The following is an 18,676-nucleotide window of genomic DNA, read 5'->3' as shown; positions in this document are numbered from 1 at the left end:
ATCAATACCAACCTCTGTATTCTCAGCTTTAATGACCAACAGTCTGATAACCAACACCATGAAGAAGGAGAATCTCCCCAAACACTGGGGCCAGTGGGGGATATAAAGCTAACCCAGTCAGTGGTTCTTAAAGTGGGGTCCAGGCACCCTCTGGTTTCCTTCAGCTGCCAGGTAAGTCCCTGCTTGGCACTCAGCATCAATGGGTTGGATTGGGGGGGGGTCAGTCCCTGCTTGGCACTCAGCATCAATGGGTTGGATTGGGGGGTCAGTCCCTGCTTGGCACTCCCGATGATTCCCGAGCGCGGCACACATTGCGTCTCACCGCTGGGTCAGACATGGGTCGAATGCGGAGAACAAATTCACAGCATTAACGTGTGTGTGACTAATCGTATACGACGTTGACTTTGACTATATATCGTAGTTCATTGTAGCACAACTGGCGGTAATCTGAAATGACGGGAGATAGTATTTGTGTTGTGTTTATTTGATGAGGTGCCATGCATGCACCAATATATTTAATAATAACCATAAGGTTTGTTGTGTATGTGCATGTATGTATGTATACATAATAAGAGGATAATAATCCATAATCCTATGGGCAGACATGCTGCATGGGAGGGAGGGGTCAGTTATTAATGCTGAGGGATAACTCTGTGTTGTCTGACTGTCAGTGGGTCAATGGACCTTCTATAGTACAAACATGCTGCTATGGTGAACCCAGGGACCCCGTGTGTCTGTGTATATGGACATAATTAACACCATTATCAGCTCCACCTTCTCTTTTGTTAACCATTACAAGGCCTCCTCCTGCTTCTATCTTGTTCTTCTTGGCATGGTTCGATCATGGCTAGCGTACAGACCACATGACCAGTCAAACCAATTATGGGCCCTGGCAGCAGATTACGATCAGGCTCATCTTCTCTGCCAGAGGGGAGGTTTTTGTAAATGGGATCAGGTTCTTGCTACTTAACCAGGGGCTTAGCGTGACGTACTGCAACTTCCACTTTAATCGCCAGTATCCGACAGCATTCCTTCCATCTCTCCCAGGAGAAGGAACATCACAATTAGCCTCACCTGTGTGTAACGGGTGTAAGCCCCTCGGGGAAGGTTTTGGTGCTACATTCTGGAATTATGTGGATGAGGATTATGGACTTGAAGAAATAAACCACTGTGCTCTTTTTTTGGGGACACCCCGTTAGTTTCTTCCTCTTTTTCGAGTGTTCTCTGTGGAATGGATTACGACTCTACTGTCCTGTAGGACCGTGAATCCAGGTGTAGCAGGATTTAACAAACGCAAAAGGATAAACTCTTGCCAAAACGTTGGAGATCTCGCTTTTCTGTTCCTCTTTCTTCTTCTTCTTCTTCTTAACTCGGTGAAGGACTCGACGTCCTCGACTATATAAGGGTTTTGAACGATGGCTTTGATGAAGGTCAAGTTCGACCTGAAAAAGCGGGTGAAGCTGGCCCAGTTCGTGTGGTTCATGTACTGGTTCTCGGTGATGGCCGGCGTGGGCATCTTCAGCATGGGCCTGTTCTGCAAGATCGAGCTGCGCAAGCGCTCGGAGCTCATGGACAACAACGAGAGCCACCTGCTGCCCAACCTGCTCATCTGCGTGGGCCTGGTGGCGTGCGGCGTCAACGCCTTCGGCGGCAAGATCTGCTACGACTCGCTGGACCCGGAGAAGTTCGTCAAGTGGCAGCCCATGATCAAGCCCTTCCTGGTGGGCTGCTGCGGCTTCAACGCGCTGCTGTTCGTCACGGCCTTCCTGTGCTTCGTGATGCGCATCCCGCTGCAGTTCACGCTGGCCGAGGGCCTGCGCAACGGCATGCGCTACTACAAGGACACGGACACGCCCGGCCGCTGCTACATGAAGAGGACGCTGGACCTGATGCAGATGGAGTTCCGCTGCTGCGGCAACATCAACTACCGCGACTGGTTCGAGATCCAGTGGGTCAGCAACCGCTACCTGGACTTCAGCGCCAAGGAGGTCAAAGAGTGAGTTGAGAAGAGATACTGTAATTACAGGGATGTCAAACTCAAATACACGGTGGGCCAAAATAAAGTCATTGGTAGAAGTCAAGCCTCAAGGGCCGGACTGTGTTTCAACACACGGGCACCGCGGTCAGGAGGACGTCCCAGGCAAATAGCAAAAAAGTAAATGCATTTAAAACTGAAAATGCATTATTATTAAGCCTAGTTTCCTGTTCTATGATCCTCACAAAGCAGGACTTGTAGTATTATGGTGGTCCGTGCAATTATATACCAGAGGGCCAGTTCTAATAATAATTAAATATCATCCCGCGGGCCAAAGATAATTAATTCACGGGCCTGATTTGGCCCCGGCCGGGCCTTGAGTTTGACACATATACTGTAATAGAACGCACCCCAAACCAGTCGTCCCAAGTAGTCCTTTTGCAAACAAAACCGTTTTAAGGTCAAACCTGCACCAATGCAACTACAGTCGCGTCTCCTTGGCAACGATACAGTTTTAAGGTCAACTTGCCACTGCCATTATTGGGCATAACGGTTGCAAGTATATGTAGTTGCATCATGTTGCTGCAAGGAGTTGCATCCATGCATGCAGGCGAAATCATTGCTGCGGTATAATTTGGGCTCTAATTTCAATACAAGTTATGCGTTATTGTTGGGGAAGCTTAAATGCAGCGACTGTGATGTGTGTTGCGTCATTCAACTTGACTGGACTTACTGCAGAGCCGAGTCACAGAGGCCTGCATGGCCAACTGAACGATATGGCTATGCTTGGGATGGTGGTGGTGGGTTGTAGGTGGAGAGAGAGATGTTCGAGGGGTATCAAAGTGTGCAAAGTCTGAGTTCATTATAAGTGGATTTGGGGTTAGCCAGGGTCAAGGGAAGCATTGGATTGGGTTTTCCTCTCCTGTACTAGTATTATAGGGATTATCAGGTCAGAGGAAGTTTGGTGGAGGGTGGGGGGGAGGAGGAGGGGGGGGGGGGGGGGGGGCAGAAGAGGTTACTATGCACTTTTACTTACTGTTAATTCTGTACATACTGTAGTGTTTTGGAGCTTTGGTCATACAAGGTGGATGCAGTGACACGACTCACCTGAAGAGGGAGCACAGGTAGCAATAGTATCATCAATATACCACAGAGGGTAGAAATACTCTTTGTTAAGTATAAAGGTCACATAGATACTATTTTAACATTTTACTTATACTTTTACATCACTTGGTACTTCTGCAAGCTTTGAGATCATGTAGATCGGCCGTTTGATGCTATTTTCAATCAGACTAAAGTATATAAAATAGAACCTATAGGTGTATTTTTAAATGTGTAAAAACAGTATACAGCATTCACCCCTGAGATGTTGTGTGGAGGGGAGGGGGGGGGGGGGGGGGCGGGGGGGCATTTATTGATTGATTGATTGATTGAATACTTTATTGACAGTTTGCAGGGGGAAAAAAGCACAGGAAAGTAAGGTCTGCTAAGAGGATTATAATAACCCAAGAAAGCATTGATTGGTGATATAGGGGCTTGGATGTTATTTACATTACAGTTCATAAATGCAGCCCTCCACCACCTGTACGAGTGCTCTTTCAGAGCGTATTCTGAAGCAGATCTATATTGTTCTATATCTACTGTACGGCGGCCGTTGAATATGCTGATGCTGCAGGCCTGCGTGCATGCGTGAGTTATTGTACAGTAGACAGTTTTCACTGTCCCTAAGTGGGATCACTCTCCTGGGGAGAGCGAGCGGGGCTAATCCGAGCTCCTTCGTCCTTCATGGGTGTTACTGTCCGCTCCAATCAGTGCAGGTCAGCGTGCCGCGCTCGGAATAGAGTGGCCTGGTCACCTGGTCACTCACTGGTCAACACAGAGCCTTTACTTTACGACAAGTACGACAGTTACACTGGAACGTATCAACGGGATAGACCGCTTTGCTTTGCACCCGTTTTCCATTTGGGCAAATCGTTGGCCACGTTATAACCCTGGCGTCCCTGTTATGGAGCAAATGATCGAAATCTGTCAAAATGTGTCAAAGTAAAAAATAAAGAGAATTAGAAAAAAATCATGAAAATTGCAGATCTACAAGCTCGCGACGATGCGACACATTGTGAGCCTGTAGATCTGCTATTATTCGCTATTTGTCATATGGAGAAGTATTGGGATTAAGTGGCTGAGATGTCGTTAATGTTGATCTAATTAATTAATCGGGATTATAGGCACTACAACAGCCCAGTCTGTAGGCGGCTTTGAAAAGAAAAGGACCAGTGAAAGAGGAAGAGAGAAATTGATTTATGTTAACTAACAATAAAAACCACCTCCCTGTCTCAGAACGGCCTCTGACAAGGTGTTGACATCAGCACATATCAACCTCACGGCTGATTGATTGATTGATTGAAATATGTATTAACAGTTTGCAGAATTACAGTACATTTCAAGCACAAACTCAATACAAAGACTGTTAACTGTGAGTGGACGACCCAATTAAGCATTACACTTGTTTACAACAGGGTCCACGACTCCACGTTGTTCAATTCATCAAAACATTTAGAGACGTACAAATAGACACTTCTATGTAGTTAAAGAACAGAACAGGAATTCATCATATAGGAAGCAAAAAGGGAAAAGATACATATACAGTGATGGGAAAAAGGGGGCTGGTTTCATGTGATATATTTATGTTCAATAAGTAGCCTTGATGAGTAGCGTTAGCATTTCTTAGGGTCCATTTGGTCCCCAACGGGTCCATTTGGTTCCATTAGTACACTCTCAGAGTTAAATTAGATTTTACAATATAAATTGGGGTCCCAGAGATAGAAATGCCATTAAATGGGGGTCCGTCCGTAGACTAAATGCATGTCAAACTGGGGGTCCGTAGACTAAATGCATGTCAAACTGGGGGTCCTTGACATTAAACTGGTTGAGAATCACTGCTAGAGCCGTAAAAATCTTCTCTTATGGGGGTCCCTGGCATGTCTTTTCAAATGGGCGTCCGCGGGCTAATTAGTGTCAATTTGGAGGTACTTGACATGAAAAATCCATTAGCTCGTGGGTTCCACCAACACGGCTACTACAGACGTGTGGCGAACGGTTTGCTGAGCGGTCTTGATATCAGAAGGTCGCTAGTTCGTATCCCCAGACCGGCACGTTAAAATGACCACCGCTGAAGTGCCCTTGGACAAGGCATTGAACCTCTACCATGAAATGTTCTATGGTGTTGTGTTCTAAGTTCTAAGTCTCATGGTCGGGGGGGTAGGACCAAGTCTCATGGGATTTGGGATTTGTTTATAAACATTTTGGTATTTGTTTATAAACATTTGTGATTTGTTTATAAACATTTGTGATTTGTTTGTAAACATTTGTGATTTGTTTATAAACATTTTGGGATTTGTTTATAAACATTTGGGATTTGTTTACAAACATTTGGGATTTGTTTATAAACATTTGGGATGGGGGGGGTAGGACCACTACCAGTTGGCCTGTAGTAAGTCTCATGGTCGGGGGGGTAGGACCAAGTCTCATGGGATTTGTTTATAAACATTTTGGTATTTGTTTATAAACATTTGTGATTTGTTTATAAACATTTGTGATTTGTTTATAAACATTTTGGGATTTGTTTATAAACATTTGGTATTTGTTTACAAACATTTGGGATTTGTTTATAAACATTTGGGATTTGTAAGTCTCATGGGGGGGGTAGGACCACTACACCCACACAGGTGCTCATGCTGCAAGGGGAATCTACAGTAAATATGTTAGCTTGTGTTGGACAATACACCACATATAATAACACATGCCTTTGCTTGAAAACTTTGTATTGAAAACGTTGTGTTCAACACTGTACGTATGTGTCCATGCAGTGTTGAAGCTCTCACGTGTCTTTTTTTAATACTACTACTTTTTTGTTGCCTTTTTTACAGGTTAAATACAGGTGTATTAGTCATTAAAATCTAAGATCCTCTCCTCAAACTCTTAACACACACCAGTATGCATTGCACATACAGTAGCCTACTGAATGTCAGCACACTCAAAGGATTGTATAAATGTAATGTTCAGACAATGGATATTGAGAGAAGACAAATTGGTAAATGGTTAATTTATATAGCGCCTTTATCCAAGGCACTTTACAGAGATTGTGCATTACAGTCTTCACACACCGATGCCAGAGGAAACCATGCATGCAAAGCACCAACCAGCACATCAGGAGCAACTAGGGGTTTAGTGTCTTGCTCAAGGACACTTTGACACTAACTCTGGGGGAGCACCACAGGGTTCGAACTGGCAACCAGTTCATATCCGGTCAATTTACCCCTGAGCCACCGCCGCCTTTAGGGATGTCAAACTCAAAGACACAGTGGGCCAAAATAAATAAATTGGTAAAAGTCGAGGGCCGGACTGTGTTTCAACACACGGGCCATTTTTGGGGAGAGGGCGGGTTGCTGAAAGTTGACCACAAGTGATATACTTTCACTGCTGATCAATAGTGAAGAGAAGACGCATGCTTGCGCTTGCGGGCCCTCGATATGTGACAATGCACTCGCAGTGCATTGTGGGACTTGTAGTATTATGGTGGTCCGTGCAATATACCAGAGGGCCAGTTCTAACACTAATTAAATATCATCCCGCGGGCCAAAGATAATTCATTCACGGGCCTGATTTGGCCCCCGGGCCTTGAGTTTGACATATAGTGCATACACAGCCCTGCTGTTTAATTACCAGCATTGCACGATGCTATTCTGCATCATTGCGAACGCAGTGATTGCGAACGCAGTGAGCACTTACTATGAGACCTAGCAGATCATGTCTGTCTGTGTGTGTCTGTGTGTCTGTCTGTCTGTCCCGCTTTTGTGCCCATATATGGAGCTGAGTGATTACGTCACCATGACTCAGCCATAACCATATAAGGAGTCCCCAAAGCAGCTATACGTCCAAAACCCAAATATGTACGAGCTGCGTTCGCTTCCCGCGTTTGCGCGTCTTACTGGTATGTACATGTATATGACATGACATCCATCTTTAGTGACCTGTTAATGAGACTAATTACACCAAATCAAGTTCATTTAACATGAAGCGGAAGCAAGTGAGGTTTACTGTGTGTGTGTGTGTGTGTGTGTGTGTGTGTGTGTGTGTGTGTGTGTGTGTGTGTGTGTGTGTGTGTGTGTGTGTGTGTGTGTGTGAGAGAGAGAGTGTGTGTGCATGCTGTATGAAGGCTGTTCCAAGATTTCTATTTTAAGAAACTTATCTGAACTTAACTCTATAATACAGGTTTTAAACATCATGCTTTTTTTTATATATATATTTTTTATCCCACGATTTTGTAACCTATTTTTCACCCCTGTGTCAATCATCTAATGTGATCCTGGGCTCTACACACCCTCCACCAACCTAGTCCCCATATATGGGGTACAAGGGGAGACCAACCTAGTCCCCATATATGGGGGACAAGGGGAGACCAACCTAGTCCCCATATATGGGGGACAAGGGGAGACCAACCTAGTCCCCATATATGGGGGACAAGGGGAGACCAACCTAGTCCCCATATATGGGGGACAAGGGGAGACCAACCTAGTCCCCATATATGGGGGACAAGGGGAGACCAACCTAGTCCCCATATATGGGGGACAAGGGGAGACCAACCTAGTCCCCATATATGGGGGACAAGGGGAGAGCAACGGACTTGAACTCATGCTTCCTTCATGCCTGAGTGTCCAAGTTGCTCCTTTACACCTGACAGGGGGGAGTTTCCCTGGTTGGACGTAGCGCGTGGAAGGAACACGTTATTCCAACCAGTTCCTTTCCCCTCCATCAGGCGCCCCGGCTGGCCAGGGGGAGGCAGTTTAGTGACCAGGATTACTGCATGTTTTTTGAATTTCAAAGTTCAGGCAGAGAATAGGGATGCTATAAGTAGGGTGCTTTAAGTAGGGCTATGGACATTTTTAGCTCATGGTCATTTTTAGCCCATACTCAGTCCACCTTAACCTGAACCATGGGTCAGGGGTCAGGGGTCATGGGTCAGGAGGAGGTAGAGTGTCCATGGTGGAATCATAAAGGTTCCTGGTTCGAGCCCCGGCCACTCCTTCCTGGCTGCGTACTGTCGACGTGTCTTTGAGCAATAAGACCCTGAAGCCGTCCTGATGAGTAGGTTGGTGCCTTGCATTGCTTCCCATAATACTCTCCTCCTCTGCCAACCTGGGGCGAGCCCTGAACCGAGCTCATGCTTCCTTCAATGCATGAGGAGGCCAATAAGCCACTTCTTTTCACCCGACGGGAGAGTTTCGCCAGTAGGATGTGTATAGCGCGTGGAAGGAACACGTTATTCCAACCAGTTCCTTTCCCCTCCATCAGGCGCCCCGGCTGGCCAGGGGGAGGCAGTATAGAGACCAGTTCCTTTCCCCCTCCATCAGGCGCCCCGGCTGGCCAGGGGGAGGCAGTTTAGAGACCAGTTCCTTTCCCCTCCATCAGGCGCCCCGGCTGGCCAGGGGGAGGCAGTATAGAGACCAGTTTCTTTCCCCTCCATCAGGCGCCCTGGCTGGCCAGGGGGAGGCAGTTTAGTGACCAGGATTACTGCATGTTTTTTTTGTGAGGGTACCTACCCTAGGGTCTAGTCTAGAGACTCTAGACCCTAGGGTAGGTACCCTCACAAAGAAAACTCTGCTGTAGACTCTAGAGCATTGGTTCCCAAACTTTTTATACTGAAGTATCACCTCAGAAAATATCTGGCTCTCCAAAAGTAGCACCATAATAACTGATGTTAAAACACAGGAGCGTAATACCTGCCCCTTTTTGTTTCATTCCTAAGCCAATGCTGCTGCTGCTCTGACAAAACTCTGTCCAATCACAAATCAGCACGATGATGTTTCTAATGTCAAATCTTCTATTTATTAATTAACAGCTATAGGTGTGCCGTCATCATCCTCAATTCTGTACGGCTGGACAGCCTATAACTATAGTTAATAAATATTTATAATAATATTTCATTCTCTTTTCTCCTTTTTTGGGTGACTCCTCTGTGTACCACCAGAGAGGGGCTCAAGGACCACCACATGGTCTTAGGGGTCACAACGGAGAACTGTCATTGGTCTACAGACCATGTCTCCCTGTCCCTGTCAGCCACTCCCCCTCTCCATTCCTACCCTCAGTCATTGTCACACACCTGTTAATTTAGTTTAGTTTAGTTTAATCGCACAATAAAAACAGTACAAAAAAAGGTAACATCAATAAAAGAGAAGTGTGTGCAGGTGAGAAAAGAAACCCAGGGAGGGCTTATATGTGGTTCTCACCAAAGATAATATACAAATAGTAAGACAAAGTAATCAAACATAGGTATGGAAAATAACAAAAATAACAAAAAATACATTATTTACACTTGTGAAGTGTTTGTGTGTGTGTGTGTCCGAATATGTCTGAGTATGCACAATAAGGCTACATTACATTAGAATCAATTGGAGAGGGTAACTTCAAGAGGCTGGCCCTTAATCTATGTTTAAAGTTACAGAGTGAAGATGAGGAGTTGGCAATAAGTATGTGTGAATTCCAGAGTAAAGAACCTCTGAGTTTTATGCCTCCCACTCCATCCCCAGCCCAGCAGGGCCACGCCCACAATACAAAACCTGTGAACACTTCCACAATCAACCTGCTCACTATAAGACTGGACTCATTCCACAGGGAGACATGGTCTGTATAGACCATGACAAGAACATGCAAACTCCACACAGAAAGGGAGAAAAGGATGCTAATACTTTAGTGTTAATTCTGTGCCCTGTGTCCCGGTTCTCTCATCTCCAGTCGCATCACCAGCAACGTAGACGGCCAGTACCTGATGGACGGGGTCCCGTTCTCCTGCTGTAACCCGTCCTCCCCGCGGCCCTGCATCCAGGGCCAGATGACCAACAACACGGCCCACTACTCCTACGACCACTACACCGAGGAGCTGAACGTGTGGAAGAGAGGCTGCAGCGAGGCGCTCAGCTCCTACTACGGAGGGATGTACAACACCATCGGAGCCATGATGCTGCTGATCACTATCCTAGAGGTACGCACGCACACACACACACACACACACTACACTCACACACGCACACGCACACACACACACACACACACACACACACACACACACACACACACACACACACACACACACACACACACACACACACACACACTACGGAGGGATGTACAACACCATCGGAGCCATGATGCTGCTGATCACTATCCTAGAGGTACGCACACACACACACACACACACACACACACACACACACACACACACACATTTGAATTATTTTATTTGGATCTGCACAAGAGGCGTATACAGAATAGACCCAAACACTGATCAGAATAAGGTTATACATTACATGGTCCAACCAAGCTGCTGCACATGCGCTTAACACACAGAGGGAAAAGAAGAGAAAGGAAAAAAAAGAAGAAAATAAATAAATATATATAGCACATTGTTGACATACTATATACTTGATACTAGACAGGATGTTTGTTTTTTGGTTTTTTTAAGCCACCTAGGGATAAATGAAACAACACACACACACACACACACACACACACACACACACACGCACACACACACACACACACACACACACACACACACACACACACTCCATGCAGGGGCTTGAGGACATTGCACATGGGGCCCCTAAATCAATGGCAGATTTGAATGATAATAAAACATTAATTCAAGACATGAATTTAAGACATGTGATACTCTTTTTGTTGCCATTTTTTAGAATAACATACATTCATGTCTCGTAGCGTAGATAGTGTTTTCTACAATAACACTGCATTCATGTCTGGTAACTATATTATACTGGCAGTGAATCTGAATGAAATTAATGAAAGTGACTCTGACACATTATGGCCCTTATTTATCAACACGCTGTACACCGAAAATTGGGTCAAAATTATGCTTCATTTCAACATTATCAGACGCCCCTCACTTCACACGAGTGTGATTTTTCTTTATAACCTTGAAAATGTAGTTATACCACCGATATGGATTTATAGGAACTTCAGCTAACTACTTACTGTATGTTAGTTCTGGCATTGATTTATTGATCATAAAAAACAAACATGCTCTGAGAAGGTTGGGAATGCTGGGCAAAATGTGATATTGAAACTTAGTTGACGTCATCAATATGTTGTCATGGACTAATTGGACTACTTGGGTTCAAGCACGACCACACAAAAACGTTTCACTGGGTCATGTATGTTCTATTGTTCTATTATCTATGTATGTGTGACTCCATATTTGGGCATGGTTTTCAGCCTGTTCTGACCACCAACATTGACTTGACATTGTTTGTTATGGTTAAAGAACATACCAGTATACTAGTTAGTTGACTGGGATCCCACAGGGCAGGCCAGGCACCCCCTCTTTTTTCCCTCTACACCAACTCTCTTTGCTGGGGGAAAAAAGCAGATCTACAAGCTTACGATGACTCACAATATGAGCTTGTAGTATTGTAGAATGTTTGTCCCAGGATTTGGACACTAGGGTTCATGTGGTTAACACATTAAATGTGATATTGCTGCTGTTGCTGCAGAAAGAAATTATAATCTCCTTACATTTCTGTATCGAATAAAAACTAACGTGGTTGAGACCGGTAATTTAACACAGTCGATATTATATTCTGCCTTTGCTTTTGTCAAAGTTACGTCATCTTCGCGTTATAATAAAGCATTCTAAACTTCGTATTCATTTGATCCAAATCTAGACTTAAAACAGCCCAAAATCGTGGTTAACATAAACATACACATTTTGGATAAATTGTGATGTTATCAAACATAATAAATATCAAACCCATCAGACAGTTCCCCCAAAGGAGATGCATGTATATTTAATTAATTCTGACCAGAAGTATCCCCACCATCCATACCGTACCATTGAATAACTAAAGGGGGATATTTAGATTCAGAGGAAATAACTCAAACCACGGTTTACTCCATACTGTATATGTACAGTACAGCAACAAGTTATCCATCACCTCGTCCTGTTGTTCACCTCAATATTATATACTGTAGGTTGAGTTATATTAGTTTAATATACTGTAGCCGAGGTTCAACTGACCTTCATAGACTACTGTAAGAAGAGTTAACTTAGTTTAATATACTGTAGGTAGAGTTAACTTAGTTTAATATACTGTAGGTAGAGTTAACTTAGTTTAATATACTGTAGGTAGAGTTAACTTAGTTTAATATACTGTAGGTAGAGTTAACTTAGTTTAATATACAGTAGACTGAGGTTCAACTGACCTTCATAGGCTGATGTAAGAATAAGAGTTAACTTTAATATACTGTAGCCGAGGTTCAACTGACCTTCATAGGCTGATGTAAGAATAAGAGTTAACTTAGTTAATTGTGGCGCCCCGAGGCAGGGGCGCCACAATCGTGTGGTCTGCATAGTGCAATAAACCGACCCCTGACCCCTAGCATCCCGTGGCAGAGGTGGCCGAAACGGTTTGCAGAGCGGTCTTGATATCGGAAGGTCGCTATAGTTCGTATCCCCGGACCGGCACGTTAAAAGTCCCACCGTTGAAGTGCCCTTCATGGACAAGGCATTGAACCTCTACCATGAAATGTTCTATGAGCAGGGCCTGGCTGTAAACAAGTTCTTGAGCTTAGTCCAGTTACCCTGGGTAAACATAGTACCTTTCCTTTCCTTAGTCCAGTTACCCTGGGTAAACATAGTACCTTTCCTTTCCTTAGTCCAGTTACCCTGGGTAAACATAGTACCTTTCCTTTCCTTAGTCCAGTTACCCTGGGTAAACATAGTACCTTTCCTTTCCTTAGTCCAGTTACCCTGGGTAAACATGGTACCTTTCCTTTCCTTAGTCCAGTTACCCTGGGTAAACATGGTACCTTTCCTTTCCTTAGTCCAGTTACCCTGGGTAAACATGGTACCTTTCCTTTCCTTAGTCCAGTTACCCTGGGTAAACATAGTACCTTTCCTTTCCTTAGTCCAGTTACCCTGCAGGGTAAACAATAGTACATTTCTTTCTTTCTTTCTTTCTAGTGGGCATTTCACAATAGACAAGGAATTGCCCGAATTGGATGAACATCTGGCAAAAAATAGACAAACATTCAGTGGAAAAAGCAGACCTACAAGCTCACAACTTGTTATCAGTGAGTTGTTTGTGGCGGATCTTCTTTTTGTATGTCGGCTTTAAGTGGTGGTTTTAGACACTTCAAACAATCAACACTTTACAACTTATACTTGAACAACGTACTTGAAGTGGCGATGTAATGTATTGTATTGTGTTCTGAGGGGCGACTCGTATGGCTGCAGGCTGGATGTTATATGCCCCATGGAAATAATAATTTGCCTGGATTAAAACTGTAAAGCTTATCAGAGCCAGAGGACTTAACAAGGTGCTTATTATGTAAGTGTCTCTCTAGTCTGTTGTGACACAGATAGTGGTGTCAGCGATGCTAATCCTCTACAGTAAGGACAGTAGGTGACAACCACACTCTGGACATAGCAGTGAGCCGTCAGCGCTATCACAGCAATCTGAAACTGGCCCCTTTTCCCCCCTCACTGTATATGTTTGTTTGTTTCCCTTTTTACCTGTTTTTAGCTATATAGAAGAGTATATTTGTACGTCTCTAATCGCTATGATGAATAGAACATGGTGGGCCCTCTTGTAAACAAGTGTAATATGCTTTATGGTGTCGTCCACAGTTAACAGTTTTGTTTTGAGTTGTGCTTGAAATGTATACTGTAATTCTATGATCTGTTAATATATTCATCAATCAATAAATCAATCAATCAACCAGACTGCATTGACTGCAGTTTCACACAAGACTGTCAGACAGTTTGTACACAAGCTCTGAATGCAGGAGTTTTTTCAATAAAAGACAAAAGCAGCAATTGATAATACCATGCGTACTATGAAAATAGTGAACATTAATTTTGTGCAAATCTTTATATATATTCTTCAAATCTTTGCTTCTGGGGAGGGGGGGTCCCTGGAACAAAATAGTTTGAGATGGGGGTCATTATAATGTTGGGGGTCCTTGACAGATCTTAATGGGGGACTGAGACTCGAGGGTAGAGTGGGCAGATGGGTGAGGTTCCCGGTTCGATCCCTATGGGCTCCCCCAGAGTTATAGTGTCAAAGTGTCCTTTGACTCTGAACCCCTAGTTTGCCCCCTGGTGTGCAGGTTGGTGCCCTGCATGGTTTCCTCTGCCATCGGTGTGTGAAATGTGTAAATGTAAAAGATTGCAACAGTTTTCATTTAACCCATTTTGGTGTATGTTATGCTTTAGCTATAGAAAAATAGCAGATCTACAATCTACAAAGGTCTGCTATTTTTGAAAAATCGTGAAAATGCGGCACAAATCTTTGAATATAATATTCTTTCAGAAGACTTCTTATTTATTTCGATGTCGGCTCTAAATGGGTTAATAATAGGGTTAAGTTGTAAGACCCTGTTGTTGTCCCCCCCAGTGCGGCGTGACGGTGGGCCTGCAGTACGTCAACACCTCCCTGTCCACCCTGGAGAACCCCGAGGACCCCGAGAGCGAGAGCGAGGGCTGGATCCTGGAGAAGACGGTGAAGGAGACCTTCACCGACATCATGGACAAGATGAAGGCCATGGGCAAAGGCAACGCCGTGGACGAGGGCGCGGACGGCGAGGCAGCGGCGGAGAGCTGAGCGAGCTCCGCCCCCTAACACAGACTGAAACCCCGCCCCCTACAGCCCCCCCCTCCCCCCGCCCGCTTGTCCAGTGTCCACCCGCCCGAGGAGTGTGAGATCGATTTACACACACACACACACACACACACACACACACACACACGCGTGTTTTTTTTAAATATTTTACTCAACAAACAAACACACACATTTGGCTTTGTGGAGCATGAACAAAACATCACGACCGTAATGCACAGATTATCAGTGGACTGTGACATCTTCCAAAATGGACTCCTTATGTAAATATGGCGTGCATCTGTATAGGACCAAAAAAAGGAAATCAGGAGAATCCATTGGGTGCTTTTTTTCCCATTCCCGTTTAGCTTGTTATACACTTGTTTCATTTCAACTGAATTAAACATTTCCCAAGAAAGGCAACAAATCAGCATAATTAACACCAAAAGCTGTGATGTATAGATTACCATACAATCAATTTTATCATGTATGTTTGTTTTCCTTTGTTATTGTCAGATGAATCATGGGCGAGGAGAGGACATACCACCGTGTGGCGCTGTTCCACGGCAGGGTGCCGGCTCACTGTCACCCCACTCTGCTCGCCTTTTCCTTTTCCTTCTTCCAAAAGTATAGTTATACCGTTATACCTGCCTGTGTTGGTATACAGCGTCCAATAAGCTGAGGCCATGCCGAAAACGTGGCACGATAATAACACTGCAGGGAAACTGAATCAATATGGATCATACTGTGGAACTACGTTTTAGGTACAGGTGAAATAGAGATCGGGCTACTCTATAGAGAACTCACCGTTATCTGTTAGCGCTCTACAATGAGGGGTTTTGAACCGACGTCACAATGACACCCAGATGTTATCTGCTAGTATCTGGTACCCAGGACTAGTATCTGGTACCCAGGGCTAGTTTCTGGTACCCAGAACTAATATCTGGTACCATGGGCTAGTTTCTGGTACCCAGGGCTAGTACCTGGTACCCATGAGGGCTACCTGGTACCCAGGACAAGCGAGTGGAGTGGAGCCGGTATACCAGTCAGTTGGACAAACGCCTTCAGTGGGGATGGTGGTTGCTATGCAATCCCCCCTCCCACTCCCATGGGCCCCCCCCCTTCCACTCCCATGGGGCCCCCCCTCCCATGGGGGCCAATCCCCCCACTCCCATGGGGGCCAGAGGCCCCTCCCACTCCCAGGAGGATATAAATTGAAAGGTATACACAAACATAGCCCAAAAAAGAAGGAGAAAAAGGTGTTTTTAAAATGTTGTCAGTCCGTCTATAGAGCTTGTTAGCTAATATTATAGACAAACAAAATCCCTTGTCCCTACATACACATACTGTACATTATACACATACACACACCTCTTGTCTTCTGTAACACCAGTCCACCACTGACGGATGGATGTTGGAGGCCATGTGGTTTTGCCACCACATTTCTTTGGTTGATGTGTGTCCGTGTCGGGTTTTTGACGTGCCGGGCTGGAGGGTTTACGCCAACGGCGGGGTAAGGAAGGGGGTGGGGTGGGGTGGGGGGTGAGAGGGAGGGAGGGCATGGGGGGGGATGGGGTGGGGTGGGGGTTGTGAGGGGGACAACCAGAGACGACTCCAGAACAACAACATGTTGGAGGACAATGGCGATGTTCTTGTTGGACATGTTTCCTCTCCTGCTCCTCACCGCTGCCTTGAGGTGTCTCTCCCTCCGGCCTCCCTCCCAGCCAGCAGCGTCTGTAATGTTCCAACAACCGGGTCAACGCTGTCTTTGTAAATAGTGTAGAAAATGAAATGAAGGGTGGGGGGAGAAGAAAAAAAAAACTATCTTTTTTAAGAAAAAATAATGTAATTATTAATCTAAATTTTTCTGTAAAGTTTGTACCATACTAACATTATTATGTTTTGATTATAGAAAGGTCGGTCAGCGGTGCGCGTCGACGACGATTGTGTTTAACGAGCGAATAAAGGACTGTAGAGATGTGTTGTTGTTGTCTGAGTGTAACAGAGATGTGTTGTTGACTGTTGTTTGAGTTTAACAGAGATGTGTTGTTGTTGTCTGAGTGGAACAGAGATGTGTTGTTGACTGTTGTTTGAGTTTAACAGAGGTGTGTTGGTGAGTGACTGTTGTTTGAGTTTAACAGAGATGTGTTGGTGAGTGACTGTTGTTTGAGTTTAACAGAGATGTGTTGGTGAGTGTTGTTTGAGTTTAACAGAGGTGTGTTGGTGAGTGACTGTTGTTTGAGTTTAACAGAGATGTGTTGGTGAGTGACTGTTGTTTGAGTTTAACAGAGATGTGTTGGTGAGTGACTGTTGTTTGAGTTTAACAGAGATGTGTTGTTGTTGTCTGAGTGGAACAGAGATGTGTTGTTGACTGTTGTTTGAGTTTAACAGAGGTGTGTTGGTGAGTGACTGTTGTTTGAGTTTAACAGAGATGTGTTGGTGAGTGACTGTTGTTTGAGTTTAACAGAGATGTGTTGGTGAGTGTTGTTTGAGTTTAACAGAGGTGTGTTGGTGAGTGACTGTTGTTTGAGTTTAACAGAGATGTGTTGGTGAGTGACTGTTGTTTGAGTTTAACAGAGATGTGTTGGTGAGTGTTGTTTGAGTTTAACAGAGATGTGTTGGTGAGTGTTGTTTGAGTTTAACAGAGATGTGTTGGTGAGTGTTGTTTGAGTTTAACAGAGATGTGTTGGTGAGTGACTGTTGTTTGAGTTTAACAGAGATGTGTTGGTGAGTGTTGTTTGAGTTTAACAGAGATGTGTTGGTGAGTGACTGTTGTTTGAGTTTAACAGAGATGTGTTGGTGAGTGACTGTTGTTTGAGTTTAACAGAGAATTGTTGGTGACTGACTGTTGTTTGAGTTTAACAGAGGTGTGTTGTTGACTGTTGTTTGAGTTTAACAGAGATGTGTTGGTGAGTGACTGTTGTTTGAGTTTAACAGAGAATTGTTGGTGACTGACTGTTGTTTGAGTTTAACAGAGGTGTGTTGGTGAGTGACCGTTGTCTGAGTGTAACAGAGATTTGTTGGTGACTGTTGTTTGAGTTTAACAGAGGTGTGTTGGTGAGTGACCGTTGTCTGAGTGTAACAGAGATTTGTTGGTGACTGTTGTTTGAGTTTAACAGAGGTGTGTTTGGTAGAGTGACCGTTGTCTGAGTGTAACAGAGATTTGTTGGTGACTGTTGTTTGAGTTTAACAGAGGTGTGTTTGGTAGAGTGACTGTTGTTTGAGTTTAACAGAGGTGTGTTTGGTAGAGTGACTGTTGTTTGAGTTTAACAGAGGTGTGTTTGGTAGAGTGACTGTTGTTTGAGTTTAACAGAGGTGTGTTTGGTAGAGTGACCGTTGTCTGAGTTTAACAGAGGTGTGTTTGGTAGAGTGACCGTTGTCTGAGTTTAACAGAGGTGTGTTTGGTAGAGTGACTGTTGTTTGAGTTTAACAGAGGTGTGTTTGGTAAAGTGACTGTTGTTTGAGTTTAACAGAGATGTGTTGGTGAGTGACCGTTGTCTGAGTGTAACAGAGGTGTGTTGGTGAGTGACCGTTGTCTGAGTGTAACATAGATGTGTTGGTGAGTGACCGTTGTCTGAGTGTAACATAGATGTGTTGGTGAGTGACCGTTGTCTGAGTGTAACAGAGGTGTGTTGGTGACCGTTGTCTGAGTGTAACAGAGGTGTGTTTGGTAGAGTGACTGTTGTCTGAGTGTAACAGAGGTGTGTTGGGTAGAGTGACCGTTGTCTGAGTGTAACAGAGGTGTGTTTGGTAGAGTGACCGTTGTCTGAGTGTAACAGAGGTGTGTTTGGTAGAGTGACCGTTGTCTGAGTGAAACAGAGCCAGAGGCTGGATTCCCGTTCACTGTGTAAGTCAGTCAATAAATCGGATGATGACATTATGGTATTAGAAGACTCAACATGGACACGTACAGGACACACTCTAAGTTCATCACAAGGACGAGCCATGGGTGAGTCAGTGAGTCAGTGGAGGCCTATTCATACTCCAGCTTTAGCCGATAATAAGGTGACCACCTAAACGGTGGCCATAG

At 44.6% G+C, this 18,676-nt stretch overlaps 1 protein-coding gene across 1 annotated transcript; it reads left to right on the top strand.

Moving 5' to 3' along the window:
• Positions 1–1,415: 1,415 nt before the first annotated feature.
• prph2a (peripherin 2a (retinal degeneration, slow)) lies at positions 1,416–14,652 on the top strand (the record flags this gene model as incomplete). The annotated part of the gene is made up of 3 exons (XM_080789281.1): positions 1,416–1,996; positions 9,767–10,013; positions 14,446–14,652. The coding sequence occupies 3 exons, from the start codon at positions 1,416–1,418 to the stop codon at positions 14,650–14,652; spliced, it is 1,035 nt and encodes a 344-aa protein (XP_080645407.1).
• Between the last annotated feature and the right edge of the window lie 4,024 nt (positions 14,653–18,676).

This window comes from Protomyctophum bolini (genome assembly GCF_963924005.1).
Source record: "Protomyctophum bolini genome assembly, chromosome: 18".
NCBI lineage: Eukaryota > Metazoa > Chordata > Actinopteri > Myctophiformes > Myctophidae > Protomyctophum > Protomyctophum bolini.
This window is presented reverse-complemented; position numbering and strand designations above follow the sequence as displayed.